General features: G+C 44.9%; 1 protein-coding gene across 4 annotated transcripts in view; it reads left to right on the top strand.

Moving 5' to 3' along the window:
- Positions 1-15,216: 15,216 nt before the first annotated feature.
- The window catches only part of vps13c (vacuolar protein sorting 13 homolog C), a 286,760-nt gene continuing 286,209 nt past the window's right edge, over positions 15,217-15,767 (top strand). For 2 of the 4 annotated variants that reach the window (XM_043680592.1, XM_043680591.1), the window contains exon 1: positions 15,221-15,409. In XM_043680592.1, the coding sequence (XP_043536527.1) occupies positions 15,310-15,409 (100 nt within the window). In that variant the 5' untranslated portion in view covers positions 15,221-15,309. Of the gene's footprint in view, positions 15,410-15,767 lie in introns of all 4 variants that reach the window. The other 2 variants (XM_043680595.1, XM_043680593.1) reach the window with 2 other exon arrangements.

Here is a 15,767-nt window from a genome sequence, read left to right as displayed (position 1 = left end):
GATTCAAACCTGGATCTCCGAGACATTAAACAAAAAAAAACAAAGAACTGCAGATGCTGGAAGTCAGAAACAAAGACATTCCTGAAGAAGGACCACTGGACCTGATATGTTAATTCTACTTTCTGTCCACAGATGCTGCCAGACCTGCTGAGTTTTCCCAACAATTTCTGTTTTTATGCCTGGCCTATTAGCTGAGTTTGTAGATTAATAGTTCTGCAATAACACCACAAGGCTATGATATTGTTATTAAATTTAAAGTTTAACTTTTTTTTCCCTTAGTTTTTATTTCTATCATGAAATCTAACCCTCTCTTTCCTCTCTGTTTTCCTTTCTGATTAATGGGTAAAGTGGTGATATTGTGGCAATGTCACTGGGCTCATAATCCGGAACTCTTGGCTGTTTTGAGACGATGTGTTCAAATCCCACCATGGGAGATGGTGACATTTAAAGTTATGAAATTGATAAGAGCTAGTTGCTACATAATTTTTGTAAAAAATAGGTTTACTAATGTCCTTTAGAGAAGGAAGAGTGCAGTCCTTACCACTTAGCCTACTGTGACTCCAGACTCACAGCAACGTGGTTGACTCTTAACCATCCTCTGGGCAATAGCTGCTGAATCCAATACACAACTGTTCCAAATATACTCTCTGTTGGCCACCTCTGCCAATTTTCCCAATCTACATGGGGATTAAAGTCACCATGATTGATAAGTGATCTAGGGTTGTTTAATTGGATTTTAGTAAAGCCTTCAACAATATTCTGCATGGTAGACTAATTAGTAAAGCTAACTCGCATGGGATTCAGGGTGAGCTTGTCAATTGGATACATAGTTTACTTAATGGCAGGAGACAGAGAGTGACGATGGAGGGTTACTTTTCGGACAGAGGCCTGTGACCAGTGGTGATCCACAGGACCCGGCTCTGGGTCCTCTTTCTTTGTCATTTATATAAGTAATTTGGATGAGAATATAGAAGTCATGGTTAGTAAGTTTGCGGACGACACCAAGATTGATGGCATAGTCGACAGCGAAGAAGATTTTCTAAGATTACAAAGAGATCTTAATCAAATGAGTCAGTGGGCTGAAAAATGAGCAGATGAAGTTCAATCTGGAAAAATGCGAGGTATTTCATTTTCGTACAACAAACAAGGGTAGGGCTTATGCAGTTAATGGTAGGGTCTTGGATAATGTTGTAGAACAGAGGGATCGAAGGGTGCAGGGACATATTTCTTTGAAATTTGTGTCACATATAGATAGGTTGGTTAAAAAGGTGCGTGGCAGGGGAATCCAAGATGGTGGCGTCCTATTAGGATCGTGTTTGCTGGGCTCTGTACTGCAACACTGACCCAACAGAACCAGAACCCATCCCAAACAGTGTACTGAGTAAAAACACAGGAAAGGAGCTAGAAACCTGAAAAATTCTACTTGCCTTTGTCATTGCAGCTAGAGAATGCCAAAGAAATTAAGGAGCTTACCCGGGGCCAGGGCCATAGCTCAGTCCTCTGAAACAGCGGGCTTGCTTACTCACCAGACCCTGGTTGAGGAGCTGGCCAAATCTTGCAATGTCCCGGGGAAGCAAATCCAGGAAAAAATAACCACTCCTGTATCTGCTATGCTGCTATGAGTGCTAGGCTGCAGGGATAGAGGCAGAGACTGACTCCTCCAAGAGCCAGATTGAAACCCTGGAAACACAGGTCCATGGAGTGTTGGACCTGGTGGACGATCCTGAAAATAGGGGCAGAAGAAAGAAACTGCGCGTTGTTGGCATACCAGAGGTGATGGAAGCTGAGTGGCTGGTGGAGTTCTTCGAGAAGTGGTTCCCAGAGTTCCTTGGTTTGGAGGTTGACAAGGGGAGGATAACAATTGAAAGAGCCCACCGGATCGTGGCACGAAAACCAGGTGTGGATCAGCACCCACGCCCTGGCCTGGTAAGGTTCTATCATTGCAAAGATAAGCAGAGGGTCACGGAAGCCTCTAGAGCCCAGGAGAAGGACCCAAGGATGTTGGTAAGTGACGGCTCCAGGGTCATGTTTTTCAACTTTTCTTAGCAGTAGTGGTCCGGAAAAGGAAGTACTACGATGGCGTCAAGAGGAGATTGAGAGAGCTTGGGATCCAGTATTCCTTAAGATATCCAGCAATGCTTTGGATCAATCATAACAGACTGATGCATTTATTCGACTTGTCAGAGAAAGCAAAGAACTTTGTGGAATATTGACTTATGTCGAACAGCCGAATAGACGTAGAGGACAGAGCAGCTCGGGTTTGCTCTTCTTTAAAAAAGGACTTGGTGGAGTCTCCTTTCTGGTAATAAGTTGTGTGAAATGATGTCCGGGATGGATAGCATATTTATCTTTATTTTTAAAGTTATGTTAAGGGATGGGTGACATATTTATTTTTAATTTACTTGTCAACAGTACTAACCTTGCTCTTGGGTATTTTCTCCTCCACCAGGTGGTCAGTGTATGTGACGTGACCCTAGCTGGTAGGAGTTAAGAGGGTGTTTGGGATGGTTAGTAGGGTTGTAGGATGTGTAGTTACCCCCTTTGAATGGGGGGGGTAAATCCCTCCAATCAGTGCCTTTGGCGATTTTTTTTTGTTTTTCGGTTTTTGCAGTACATAGCTTTTGTAAGTTTTGTAGATTTGTTGGCTATTGTTACTTTAGTCTGTGTAGTTTTTGGGTTTTGTGGATTCTTTTGAATTAAAGCTCAGCGATTTGTAGTTCGGGTTCTCCCTCTCTAGAGTCTAGATGGTGTTCTGGAAGGTTATGGCTAAGGATGTGTTGAAGTGGTGCATCTGGAATATTAAGGGGAGTCATTCACCTGTCAAGAGGAAAAAGATACTTTCCAGCTTTAAAAGGGAGAGGGTGGATGTTGCCTTATTACAAGAAACACACTTGGATGATGCAGAGCATTTGAAGCTGCAACAGAATAAGTATGAGCAGGTTTATTTTTCATCTTTCAATACGAGGAATAGAGGGGTGGCCATTTTAGTGAGAAAGGATCTCCCATTTAAGTTATTAGAGTGCAGTAAAGACACACATGGGAGATTTGTAATCCTTAAAGCTTTGATACATGCTATAGAATGCGGAATTGTAAATATTTACTGGCCCCTGACCCACCCCCTTAAATTCTTGACAGACGCACTTTCTAGACTTGTTAACCTTGTGTCTCAGTATCTCATCGTAGGAGGGGATTTCAGTTGTCTCATAGACCCTCTGGGAGACAGATTGCCCAAAGGCCAGCTGATATCTTCTTTGCGATCTAAACAATTAAGGGATTTGGGCGCTGAATTAGGTTTGGCAGATGTTTGGAGGCAGCTTCACCATCCTGGCAGGGACTTCACCTTCTTTTCGAACCCTCATAAATGCCACACCAGGATTGATCTTTCTCTGACCCCTGCAGCACATCTGGGCTCGGTGACATCATGAACAATTGGCAATATCACTATTTCTGATCATGCCCCAGTGTATTTAATGGTTAAGAGTAAGGATATAGTGGTAAGCTCGAGGCACTAGTGACTGGACCCCTTTATCCTCAAGGATAGCAAGTTTATTCTTTTCAACTGAGTTCAGAGCTTTTTCTAGATATTAATTCAGGCTGGGCCAGTAATCCATCCATCCTTTGGGAATCAGTTAAAGCCTATGCCAGGGGGTTGGTTATTTCCCATTCAACCAGTAAGAAGCGACGGATGGATGAGCAGTAACGTTTGCTCAAGACATGTCTGAAAGTAGCTGAAAAGGCATACTTTGACAGGCCCTCGCTAGTTAAACTGCAGAGGATCACAGCGCTCTGGTCTATGCTGAACTCCATGCTCACACAGACAGCCAAGAAGGAAGTTTACATTTGTGAGTCAAATGTTGTTTGAACTTGGGGATAAGTCAGGCAAGTACCTAGCATACCTTGCTTGGAAAACGAGTGCCCCACAAGCCATTACCTCGATCAGTGAGGACACTGGAAATTTGAGCTATGATTCGAAAAGGATTAATGCAGCATTCCAGAAATTTTACTCTGAATTATACCAAACTGAAAGCTGTGAGAGTGGGTGGGTTAGGATGGAGTCTTTTTTTTAAGAATTTGGACTTCCGGGAGTGGCCCCTGAACAAGAGTCTTCTCAATGCCCCATTGTCAGAGCAAGAGGTGCAGGAGGCTGTGAGGCAGCTTCAGAATGGGAAGGTGCAGGGTCCTGACGGGCTCCCCAGTGAGTTCGATAAGGAATTTATAAGTATTTCGTCAGGGCTGATGCTGAGTATGTTTAATGACTCACATAGTTGCGGTCTTCTCCCACCAACTCTAAGATAGATGAACATCTCTCATTCCTAAAAAAGGGAAGGTCCCGGAGGACTATGCTTCCTATAAACCCATTTCACTCCTCAATGTTGCCTTCAAAATTCTATCCAAGACTCTGGCATTAAGGCTAGAAACTGTACTGCCCTCCATCATTAAGGAGGACCAGACAGGGTTCATAAACAGTGTCAGATCGACGAATAATGTCAGGAGATTACTTAACATGATCCAAGTATGTCAACAGAGAATGGTACAGGGATTGATGGTCTCCTTAGATTTGGAAAAGGCATTTGACAGGGTCTCATAATCATTGTCATTTTCATACTTTGAAGCGGTTTGGCCTGAGAGAGACCTTCATCAGGTGGGTGGTGGTTTTGTATAGTGATCCTCTTGCTGCGGTCCTCACCAATGGTGTATGGTCAAGCAATTTTAATATTTGTAGGAGCAGTCAACCGAGCGGTCCCTTGTCACCATTGCTTTTCACACTGGTGATCGAACCGCTGGTGGAAGCAATATGCAGAGATCCCAATATAACTGCTCCAGAGGTGGGGACAAAGTCACATAAAGTTGCACTGTATGTGAATGATGTACTTGTCTTCTTATCAAAACCAGCTGCCTCAGTGCCACACCTGATACAATGCATCAATTTATTTGGTGGCTTCTTGGGTTATAAGATCACCTTTGCAAAATCAGAGGCCATGCCTATGGGTGGTCTCCTGAGAGAGCCTGATCCTGAGGGCGGATCTCCATTTCCCTTTAGATGGTCGCAGGAGGGCTTTCTCTACTTAGGTATATTTATTACTCCCGTTTTTGATTGGCTATTTAAAGCCAATTTTGCCCATTTAGTCAACAGAATCAAGCAGAACCTTTGTAGATGGTTAGGTCGGATAGTCCTTGTTAAATGAACATTCTGCCCCGCCTGTTGTATCCTATGTGAATGTTTCTTATGCTTTTTACTAAGCAAATATTTAGAAGATTGAATGGCTGGTTTAGTTCTTTTATCTGGTATCACAAGCGGCCCCCAATTAAATTGACTAAATTCCAGTTACCTTACAGACTGGGGGAGTGGACCTCTCAGATATCAAAAACTATTAGTTAAGCTCGTTGCTATCTTATGAGAATGATTGGGTCTGGGGGGGACCTTCACTCACTTTGGTTAGACATCGAAGCATAAGATGCTTCCTTATTAGCCTGCTGTCATAGAGTCATAGAGATGTGCAGCACGGAAACAAACCATGCCGACCCATAGCTATCAATACTGTCATCAATACTGTCAAGGCTTGGAGGGCAATGCATCAGGGTAAGGGCAATATTACCAAAACATCATTTTTGACATCCAGAATTAGTATGCCCAGCTTTCAGCCAGGGATGACGGATTCTGAATTTAAGCTATAGGCAGCTAGGGGCATGTCTTACCTGGGTGATTTATTCAAAGGGGACATACTGATGTCTTTTGACCAGTTGGCTCAGAAATATGAATTGCCCAATGGGGACCTCTTTCATTTCTTTCAAATTAGAAACTTCATACAAAAAGAGACCACACTTCTAACTCTTCCTTATAGGTCTGACATGACGAAGAGGGTGTTGAGGGTACATTATCTGTTAGCAACGCTTATCATCTAATGGGAGAGGGCCCCTCCAACGAGACCGAATGGCTCCGTAAGGTATGGGAGAGGGAGTTGGACGTTGAGATCTCTTCTGGAATATGGGAGGATATCTGAGAAAATGCGAGATGGATCTCGATTTGCAACAGGACCCATGCCTTGCAATTAAAGATTCTCCTCAGGGTCCATCTGGCTCCAGACCGTCTCGCTAAATTCAAAGCAGGAGCATCTCCAGTGTATCCTAAATGTAAAGTGAGCATGGGCACGCTTACTCATTGTCTTTGGTCCTGCCACAGACTGTGACAAACTGGAGTACTGTGGTAGGTGAAATAGAGAAGGCCTTGGGGACAGAGGTGGAGATGGACCCGGTAACACGTCTTCTTGGCTTGTTAATTCTCTTTCATTTGATGCACACAAAAAAAAGGCTTTTCAGTATCCTCACTTTTTGTGCCAGAAAGAGCATTCAATGAGGTGGGTGTGTGTGTGTGGGTGTGTGTGTCAGAAAATCCCCTGGGGTTGGCGGTCTGGCATAAGCTAGACATGGAGAACATCCCCTTGGACTTTCTTATGAGTATGGTGCACCATAAACCGGACAATCTCTGTGAGACGTGGTGTCCCTTGTTGGACTACCTGGGTACAGATTTGTCTGTAATATTAATAAGAGCCTTTATATAACCATGGCAATTCTATGTAATGGATTTGGTATCCAGAGGGGAGGAACTACAAACATATGAATATGTATAAACTAATGTGCTCGATGATCGAGGGCTATTGCTTTGTTTTGCTGAGCTGTGCTATGGTTATTATCATTATTGTTATTGTGAAGATTTTCCTTTTGTGGCTTAGTTATCAGTTCTTATTTATTTATGTCATTAGCGGGTTTTTAAAAAAATATTGGTTTGAATTGTTTGTTTTTGTATTTGTTGTAATATTCAAAGGAAAATTTTTTTCTTTTTTAAATAAAAATATATTTGAAAAAAAACGGTGCTTGGCACACTTGCCTTCATTACTCAGTCCTTCGAGTACAAGAGTTTCACCTTGTCACACAGCGCTTCAGAGAATATCCCCGGGACATCCGCACCAATCAACCCTACCACCCCGTGGCTGAACATTTCAACTCCCCCTCCCACTCTGCCGAGGACATGCAGGTCCTAGGCCTCCTCCTAGGCCACTCCCTCACCATCGGAAGCCTGGAGGAAGAACGCCTCATCTTCTGCCTCGGACCCTCTAACCCCATGGCATCAATGTGGACTTCACCAGTTTCCTGATTTTCCCTCCCCCCACCTCATCCCAGTTCCAACCTTCCAGCTCAGCACCGTCCTCATGACCTGTCCAACCTGTTCCTCTTCCTTCCCACCTATTCGCTCCACCCTCCTCTCTGACCTATCACCTTTACCCCCACATCCATCCACCTAGTACACTCTCAACTGCCTTTTCCCCAGCCCCACCCCTTCCCATTTATCTCTCCACCCCCGAGGCTCCCAGCCTCATTCCTGATGAAGGACTTTTCCCGGAAACGTCGACTTTCCTGCTCCTCAGATGCTACTACCTGATCTGTTGTGCTTTTCCAGCACCACTCTAATCTTGACTCTAAGCTCCAGCATCTGAAGCACCCACCTTCGCCTAGTTGAGAAGTCATGTTGAGGTTGGACAGGAGGCCTCTTCTGGAATACTGTGTAAAGTTCTGGTTGCCCACTTATAGGAAGGATATTGCAACAGGACCCCCTCCTTGTATTTGAAGATTCTTCACGGGGTCCATATGGCTCCAGAGCACCTCGCTAAATTTAAAGCAAAAGCATCACCAATGTGTCCTAAGTGTAAAGTGAACATGGGCAAGCTTATTCATTGTCTTTGGTCCTGCCACAGTCTGCGGCAAACTAGAGTGCTGTGGTAGACGAACTAGAGAAGGCCTTGGGGACAGAGGTGGAGATGGACCTGGTAACTCTTCTTCTTGGCTTTGTTAATTCTCTTTCATTAGACGTACACAAAAAAGGCTTTCCTGTATCCTCAGTTTTTGTGCCAGAAAGAACATTCCATGAGGGTGGGTGTTGGAAAATCCACTTCCCTGTCTCTGTGCTGTATGACTCTATGTGTAAAAAAAATCCAAGTGATCAGAGATCAAAGGACATAATCTCAGAGTAATGAGTAAGGGAGTGAGGAAGAATTTCTTCTCCCTAAAGGTAGTGGAATTCTTTGCTGTAGAGGACTATAGAGGCTGCATTTTTAAGTAGTCATCTTTGGCTGATTGGTCAATGACTATCCCTCCATCATAAGGTCATAAGTAGAAATGCCCCCTGATTATTGTACAACGTTTAGCTCTATTTGATATTCCTCAGGTATTCAAAGAGTCCATGTTTAAGTGCAACAAGACCTAGACAATATCCAGGTTTGAACTGACAACTGATAAATAAATTTATGCTGCACAGTGCCAGGCAATGTTCATCTCCAATAAGAAACAATCCGACATTGCTCCTTAAAGTTCAGTGGCATAACCATCACTGAATCTCCCACTAGTAATATCTTGAGGGTTACCACTGACGAGAAACTGAACTGGATTCGCCACCAAAATACAGTGGCTTCAAGGACAGGTCAGAGGCTCGGAATCCTGCAGTGAGTAACTCAATTCCTGACTCAGTAAATCCTAACTGCTGACTACAAGAAATAGATCAGTTGATTGATGGAATGCTTCCACTTTCCTGGAGAAGAACACCTTCACAACAGTCAAAAATATCGATTCCATTCAGGACAAGGCAACTTGCAACATTGACACCACATCCACAAATATAACAAGGGCACGGTCACCCGACATTGAGGGGGCCCGAGCGAACCAGCCAGAATACCCCCCCCGGAATGCTCACAGCTGTGTCTGGTGCACAGGAAGAGCTCTTATTGCAGCAGACTTCCCACACTGAAGCCCGGGATTGAGTAGGAGTAGAACACCTACCCAGAAAATGTGGGATATGTACTGGACTTCAGGTGCGACTGAAACTACGGGGTTTCAAGTCTCCCCCTCCCCTGCATACTCCTGGCAAACCAGTGAAAACAAGATGGATGACCTTAAAGCTAGACTTACCTTCCAAAAGAAATTGAGAGACTGATGTGTGCTCTGTTTTACAGCAACATTGCTCACTCCTGCTACACTCCTAAATGTGCCAGGCACCCTGAGAGTTTCTCAGTTAATTAAACGGTGCACTTGGCATCCTCTGGCAAGGTAATAAGTGGTGGGGTCTGCCTCCTAATCAACATCTCCTGGTGCTTAGACATGGTGACCCTGGCAAGTTACTGCTCCCCAGACCTAGAATATCTTACAGTAAAGTGTCATCCCAACTACCTGCCGTGTGAGTTCACCTCTGCTATCCTGACAGCAGTCTATGTCCCACCCATGAGGACACGAAGAGTGCACTTGATGAAATATGCAACACTACAAACAGTCTTGAGCCAGAAGACTCCGAGGCCTTGTTCATCATAGTCGGTGACTTGAACCAGGTCAGCCACAAGAACATACTACTGAATACCATTAACATGTCTCCCGTCCCACCAGAGGTCCAAACATCCTTGACCATTGCTACACAACCATCAAAGATGCCTACTGCTTCATCTCCCACCGCATTTTGGAAAATCAGATCACAACATTGTGCCCCTCCTCCCAGCTTACAAGCACAGGTTGAAGCGTGAGAACCCAGTACAGAAAGTAGCGCAGTGTTGATCTCAGACAATGAAAGGGCTTCTACAGGACTGCTTAGAGTCAGTGAACTAGTTCATATTCAAGATCCCACCAACCAACCTCAATGGGTATGCCACTACTCTCACAGACTTCATTAAAAAGTGTACAGAAGACTGCAAGCCAAGGAGGTAAATCCGAATGTTCCCCACCGGAAACTTGGATGATTTGGAAGATCCACTTACTGAAGTCCAGGTCTGAGGCAGACAAGCCGGACAATCCTGATCTATGAAGGAAATCCAGGTATGACGTTTGTAAGGCCACCAGAGGTGCAAAAAGGCAATGTCAAATTAAGCTTCAGACACAGACTAACCACATGGATACCCTTTGTTTATGACAAGGCTTGCACAACATAACAGACTACAAAGTGAAGTCAAATAAAATCATAAGCAACAGCATATCCCTACCCAATGAACTCGATGCATCCTACACTCATTTTGAATAAAAGGACAATGAAACAATGTCACCTATCCCAACAGCCTTGGGTGCACATTGTATTCACAATCACTATCAGAGACATTTAATCAACCTTTTTGAGATTGAACCCTCAGAAAGCAAGTGGCCCAAATGGAATCCCCACCTGTGCACTCAGATCCTGTGCAGACCAGCTGGCGGGAGTATTCACACACATCTTTAACCTCTCCTTATTATGATCTGAGGTCCTACCTGCTTCAAGGAGACCACTGTCATCCTGGTCCCACAGAAAAATCACGCAGCGTGCCTCAAAGACTATGGCCTGGTGGCTCTGATCTCTATCATTGTCAAGAGCTTTGAGAGATTAGTCATGGCTCACATCGACTCCAGCTCACCAATTGCCTTCATCCTTTGCAATTTGCCTACCGAGGCAACAGATCCACAGCAGACACCATTCTCCTCGCCCTACACTCATCCCTGGAACATCTGGACTCCTACATCCTTGTTTATTGGTTACAATTCCACCTTCAATACCATCGTTCCAAACAAACTCACATCTAAACTCTGAGACCTAGGTCCTGGCTCGCCCCTCTGTAACTGGATCCTTAACTTCCTGACCCATAGACCACAATCAGTCAGAATAGGTGACAACACCTCCACCATAATCCCTAACACTGGGGACCTACAAGGCTGCGTACTCAGCTGCTTACAATACTCCTTATATCCATTTACAAGTTTGCTGACGACATCACTGTTGTAAGTCAGATATTAAATGATGAGACAGAATACAGGAAAGAGATTCAGTGCTTAGTGGCATGGCGTAAAGACAACAAGCCCTCCATCAATGGCAGCAAAATGATGGATCTGGTCATGGAGATGGATAGGTACATGCCACAGGGCAAGAGTTATCAACGAAGGAAGGGCAATTATCATGCGATGAGGCAAGACTTACGATGCATAGAATAGTGTAGCAAAATGCAGGGGAGAGGGACAATCGAAATGTGGATCTGCTTTAAGGAATAGATATTACGTGTCCTTGATAGATACGTTCCTGTCAGGCAGGGAGGAAGTGATAAGGTAAGGGAACCGTGGTTTATTACGGAAATTGTATCTCTTGTTAAGTGGAAGGAGGAGGCTTTTGTGACGATGAGACAAAACGGTTCAGATGAGGCGATGGAGAGTTACAGATCAGCTAGGAAGGACTTAAAGAGAGAGTTAAGAAGAGTCAAGAGAGGACACGAACAGACTTTAGCAAATAGAATAAAGGAGAACCCTAAAGCTTTCTATAGGTATGTGAGGAATAAAAGGATGATGAGGATAGGAATAGGGTAGGAATAAGACAGAAGTGAGAAGTTGTGTGTGGACCCTGTAGAGATCGGAGAGGTGCTAAACGAATATTTCTCATTGGTTTTCACTCAGGAAAAGGAGAATATTGTAGTGGAGAAGAATGAGATATGCGATATTACACTAGAAAGGATTGAGGTTAGTAAAGAAGAGGTGTTATCAATTCTAGATGGAGTGAAAGTAAACAAGTCCCCTGGGCCAGATAGGATTTATCCATGGATTGTCTGGGAAGCTAGGGAGGAGGTGTTGGAACCTTTAGCTTTGATCTCTGAGTCATCATTGTCTACGGGTTTAGTACCAGAGGTACTAAACTAAGGTTAGTTCACAGGTCGGCGCAACATCGAGGGCCGAAGGGCCTGCTCTGAGCTGTATTGTTCAATGTTCTATGTTCTGTTGACTTCAGGAAGCAGGGTGGAGGGCATGCCCCTGTTTGCACCAATGGAGCTGAAACAGAGATGGTCGAGAGTATTAAGTTGCTGCAAATGATGATCACACCAACAACCTGTCCTGGTCCATGTATGTCGATGCACTGATCAAGAAAGCACAATAATGTCTCTTTTTCTTCAGCATGCTCAGGAAATTCATCATGTCCACGAGGACTCTTACCAATTTTTATAACTGCACGACAGAACGTGTTCTCTCTGGATACATTATAGCGTGGTTTGGCACTAGTCTTCCCAAGACCACAAGAAACTACAGAGAGTCATGAACACAGCCCAGTTTGTCACACAAACTAGCCTTCCATCCATTGACTCCATCTATACTTCCTGCTGCCTTGGGGAAATAACCAACATAATCAGACTCCCCTACCACCCCAGTTATAATCTCTTCTGCTCTCTTCCATCAGGCAGAAGATACAAAAGCTTAAACACATGTACGAACAGAGTCAAAAACAACTTCTTCCTGCTGTTGTTAGATTTCTGAATGGACTGCTCACATTTTAAATTTAACATTGACCTCACTCTTTGCTCACCTTCTCTGCAGCTGTAACATTGTATTCCTTGCTCTGTTCTATTACCCTGATGCACTTTGCATGGTATGATCTGCTTGTAGTGCACACTCATGGGAAAGGCTTTGGGAGGAAACCTGAGGACAAATCCGGAGCTGGAGTCCCTAAGGCAGTCTGACGTTGTCTTCAACCTTGTTCTGACAACTCCTACGATGACACTGATGCCAAGCTGTATCAGCCTTTGTCTTTCCCTTGGACAACATCGGTGGCGTGGAGAGGGGGTCCTGCTGCATGGGCAACAGTTGGTCTTCCAAGCAACCTTGCCAGGCCTGCGCCCTGGAGAGGACACTCCAACGTCGCGTCACCACGACAGCACAACACAGAAAGCAGCAGTCTACCTGTGCTCGATTGGTGTAGAACAAGGCGCCAGGGGTTGCTTTTGACAGAGGGAGGGCCATTGCACCTGAATGGTCAGCCAATGCCCACCTCAAGCTGGCAGCCCCCAGCCAATTAGGTGCTGTCCCGCCAAAGAGAAAACAGCACCAAGACAAAACCAGAGGACAGTGCCTTCAAGTGTAGTCGCTCCTGCTGAGACTGCCACTTCTTTGTGGGCCTCTATAGCCACAACAGACACTACTCTACCAACAAAGATTGAAGCAAGACTTCCCAGGCACAGATCCATGGTCTCACGAGACTATGCACCACTGCGCGCAAAACAAACGTTTCTCTGCACCTAGGTAGATGAGACAATAATAAATCTAATCAAATCAAAACTCCTTTACCACCAATGCTCAGTAGCATCAGTATGTACCATCTATAAGGTGGACTGCAGAAATTCACCGCGGCTTCTTAGACAGCAGCTTCCAAACCTATAACCACTGCCATCTTGAAGGACAAAGGCAGCAGGTGCATGTGAACACGAGGTCAAGCAGCATCAGAGGAGCAGTGGAGTCGATGTTTCAGGTCTGAACCTTTCATCAGGACACTGCTCCACAGTTTGTACAAAGTGAGGACTGCAGATGCTGGAGATCAGAATCGAGAGTGTGGTGCTGGAAAAGCACAGCAGGTCAGGCAGCATCCGAGAAGCAGGAGAATCGACGTTTTGGGCATAAGCCCTTCATCAGGAATCCTGATGATGGGCTTATGCTCGAAATGTTGATTCTCCTGCTCCTTGGGTACTGCCTGACCTGCTGTGCTTTTCCAGTACTACACTCTCGATGCTGCTCCATACTTTATTGCCTCTGACTTTCCAGCATCTGTAGTCCTCACTATCTCCAAGATATATGTGAACACCACTACCTGCAAGTTCCCTCCAAGCCAAACACTATCCTGAATTGGAAATATATTGCTGTTCCTTCTGTGTCATTGGGGCAAATCTTGAAATTCCCTCCCTAATGGTGTTGTGGGTCCACACATACCAGATGAATTGCAGTAGATCTGGAAAACAGTTCACGACCAACTTCTCAAGAACAACTAAGGATAGACAATAAATGCTGGATTAGTTAGCCACACCCACATCCTCTAGATGAACAAAAAAAATAAATTCAAGATTCAATTCAATAAGAGAATTAAGGGTTATGAAGGAAGAGGAGATTGGAGTGGAGGGTTATTAGACCAACCATGATTTCATTGAATAGTGGAGTCGACCCGATGGCTGAATAGGCTACTTCTGCTCCAATCTTTTATTATCTTTTAGAGTGAGAGTGAGCAGTGTGTGCACTGCATCAGTTTTGTATACAGAGATATGTTAAAAAGGGGGAGAGTGTGCAGTCAGTGCACTGTAACATTTGTATATATAGGGAGTATGTGTGTGTATGCAGAGAGTGTGTGTACAGAGGGGGATTATGCAGTCTGTATAGTGCAGCAACAAAAACAGAAATTGCTGGAAAAGCTCAGCAGGTCTGGCAGTATTGCTAACTGTTCTGAGAAAGGGTCACTGGACCTGGAACATTAACTGATTTCTCTGCACAGATGCTGTCAGACCCGCTGGGCTTTTCTAGCAATTTCTGTTTTTCTTTCTGATTTACAGCATCTGCAGTTCTTTTAGCTTTTGTGTACACTGCAGCAGTTGTGTAAACACAAGGATACAGTGTGTACACGGGAAATGTAGTGTGCACAAGGAGGATTGTGTGCAGTCTGTGCACTAAGTCGTGGATATGGATCCGCTTGCAACATTTAAAAGACATCTGGATGGGTAGATGAATAGAAAGGGATATGGTGCAAGTGCTGGCAAAATGGGACTGGGTCAGATTGAGATGTCTGGTTGGCGCAGACAAATTGGACTGAGGGGACTGTTTTTGTGCTGTATGTCTCTATCGAATGTTTACGCAGACAGGGAGAGTGAGCAGTTTGCATTAACTGCAATAGTTGCTGACACAGGGTCTGTGTCTATGCAGGGAGTGCGTCTATACAGAGCGTGTGTCTATACATGGTCTGTGTCTATGCAGAGAGTGCATCTGTACAGAGTGCGTGTCTATAGTGTCTGTGTCTATGCAGGGAGTGTATCTATACAGAGTGTTTGTCTCTACAGGGTCTGTGTCTATGCAGGGAGTGCATCTATATGGAGTTAAAAATTACACAACATCAGGTTATAGTCCAACAGGTTTAATTGGAAGCACGGGCTTTCGAAAGCTAGTGCTTCCAATTAAACCTGTTGGACAATAACCTGATGTTGTGTGATTCTTAACTTTGTACACCCCAGTATCTCCAACTCACATCTATACAGAGTGCGTTTCTATGCAGGGAGTGCATCTGTACAGAGTGTTTGTCTATGCAGGCTCTGTGTTTCTCGAGGGTGTGTGTTTATGCAGGCAGTATGTCTATGCAGAGTGGGTCTGTGTCAGGGATGAGCACACTGTATTGAGTGGGAGTGGAGCCCGTGCGCCAGGCGCTCTTGTTGTTTGAAATCCTCCAGTGCAGAGGAGGCGCTGTCGGTCACTGTCCCGCCCTCCCGGGTCTCGGTCTGACGGACGCTCGGGCGGTTGGAGCGGGGCGCCATGGTGTTTGAGGCGCTGGTGGCTGAGCTTCTGAACCGGGGCCTGGGTGATTATGTGGAGAATCTGGACAAGTCCCAGCTCAAGCTGGGAATCTGGGGAGGTAAGGGGTTCCGCAGCGACGGGACGTCTCACTGGGTTTGTGTTCTTGCGTTTTATTATGGATCTCAGAAGCTGATCAACTGGGCATTTTGTGCCGCCCTGTTTCTCTCCAGGTTTGTGTGTGGGAGGTTGGTTAATATTTAACCTGAAGTTTACTTTCATGTTCACGGTAATGCATATAATAACAGTAATGATGACAATAACAATGTCACTCCCTTCAAAATCCTTGTCCCTGTATTTATATACCTCCCCATACACCTCTCTTCAAAATACTATCCTGTGTACTCAAAATAGTCTTCATATACCCCAAAGTACACCCCCTCCCCCACCATGTACACCCCCTCCCCCACCATGTACAC

This window comes from Chiloscyllium plagiosum, chromosome 40 (genome assembly GCF_004010195.1).
Source record: "Chiloscyllium plagiosum isolate BGI_BamShark_2017 chromosome 40, ASM401019v2, whole genome shotgun sequence".
NCBI classification, from domain to species: domain Eukaryota; kingdom Metazoa; phylum Chordata; class Chondrichthyes; order Orectolobiformes; family Hemiscylliidae; genus Chiloscyllium; species Chiloscyllium plagiosum.
The sequence above is the reverse complement of the archived record's forward strand: the minus strand, read 5'-3'. Positions and strand labels throughout refer to the sequence as shown.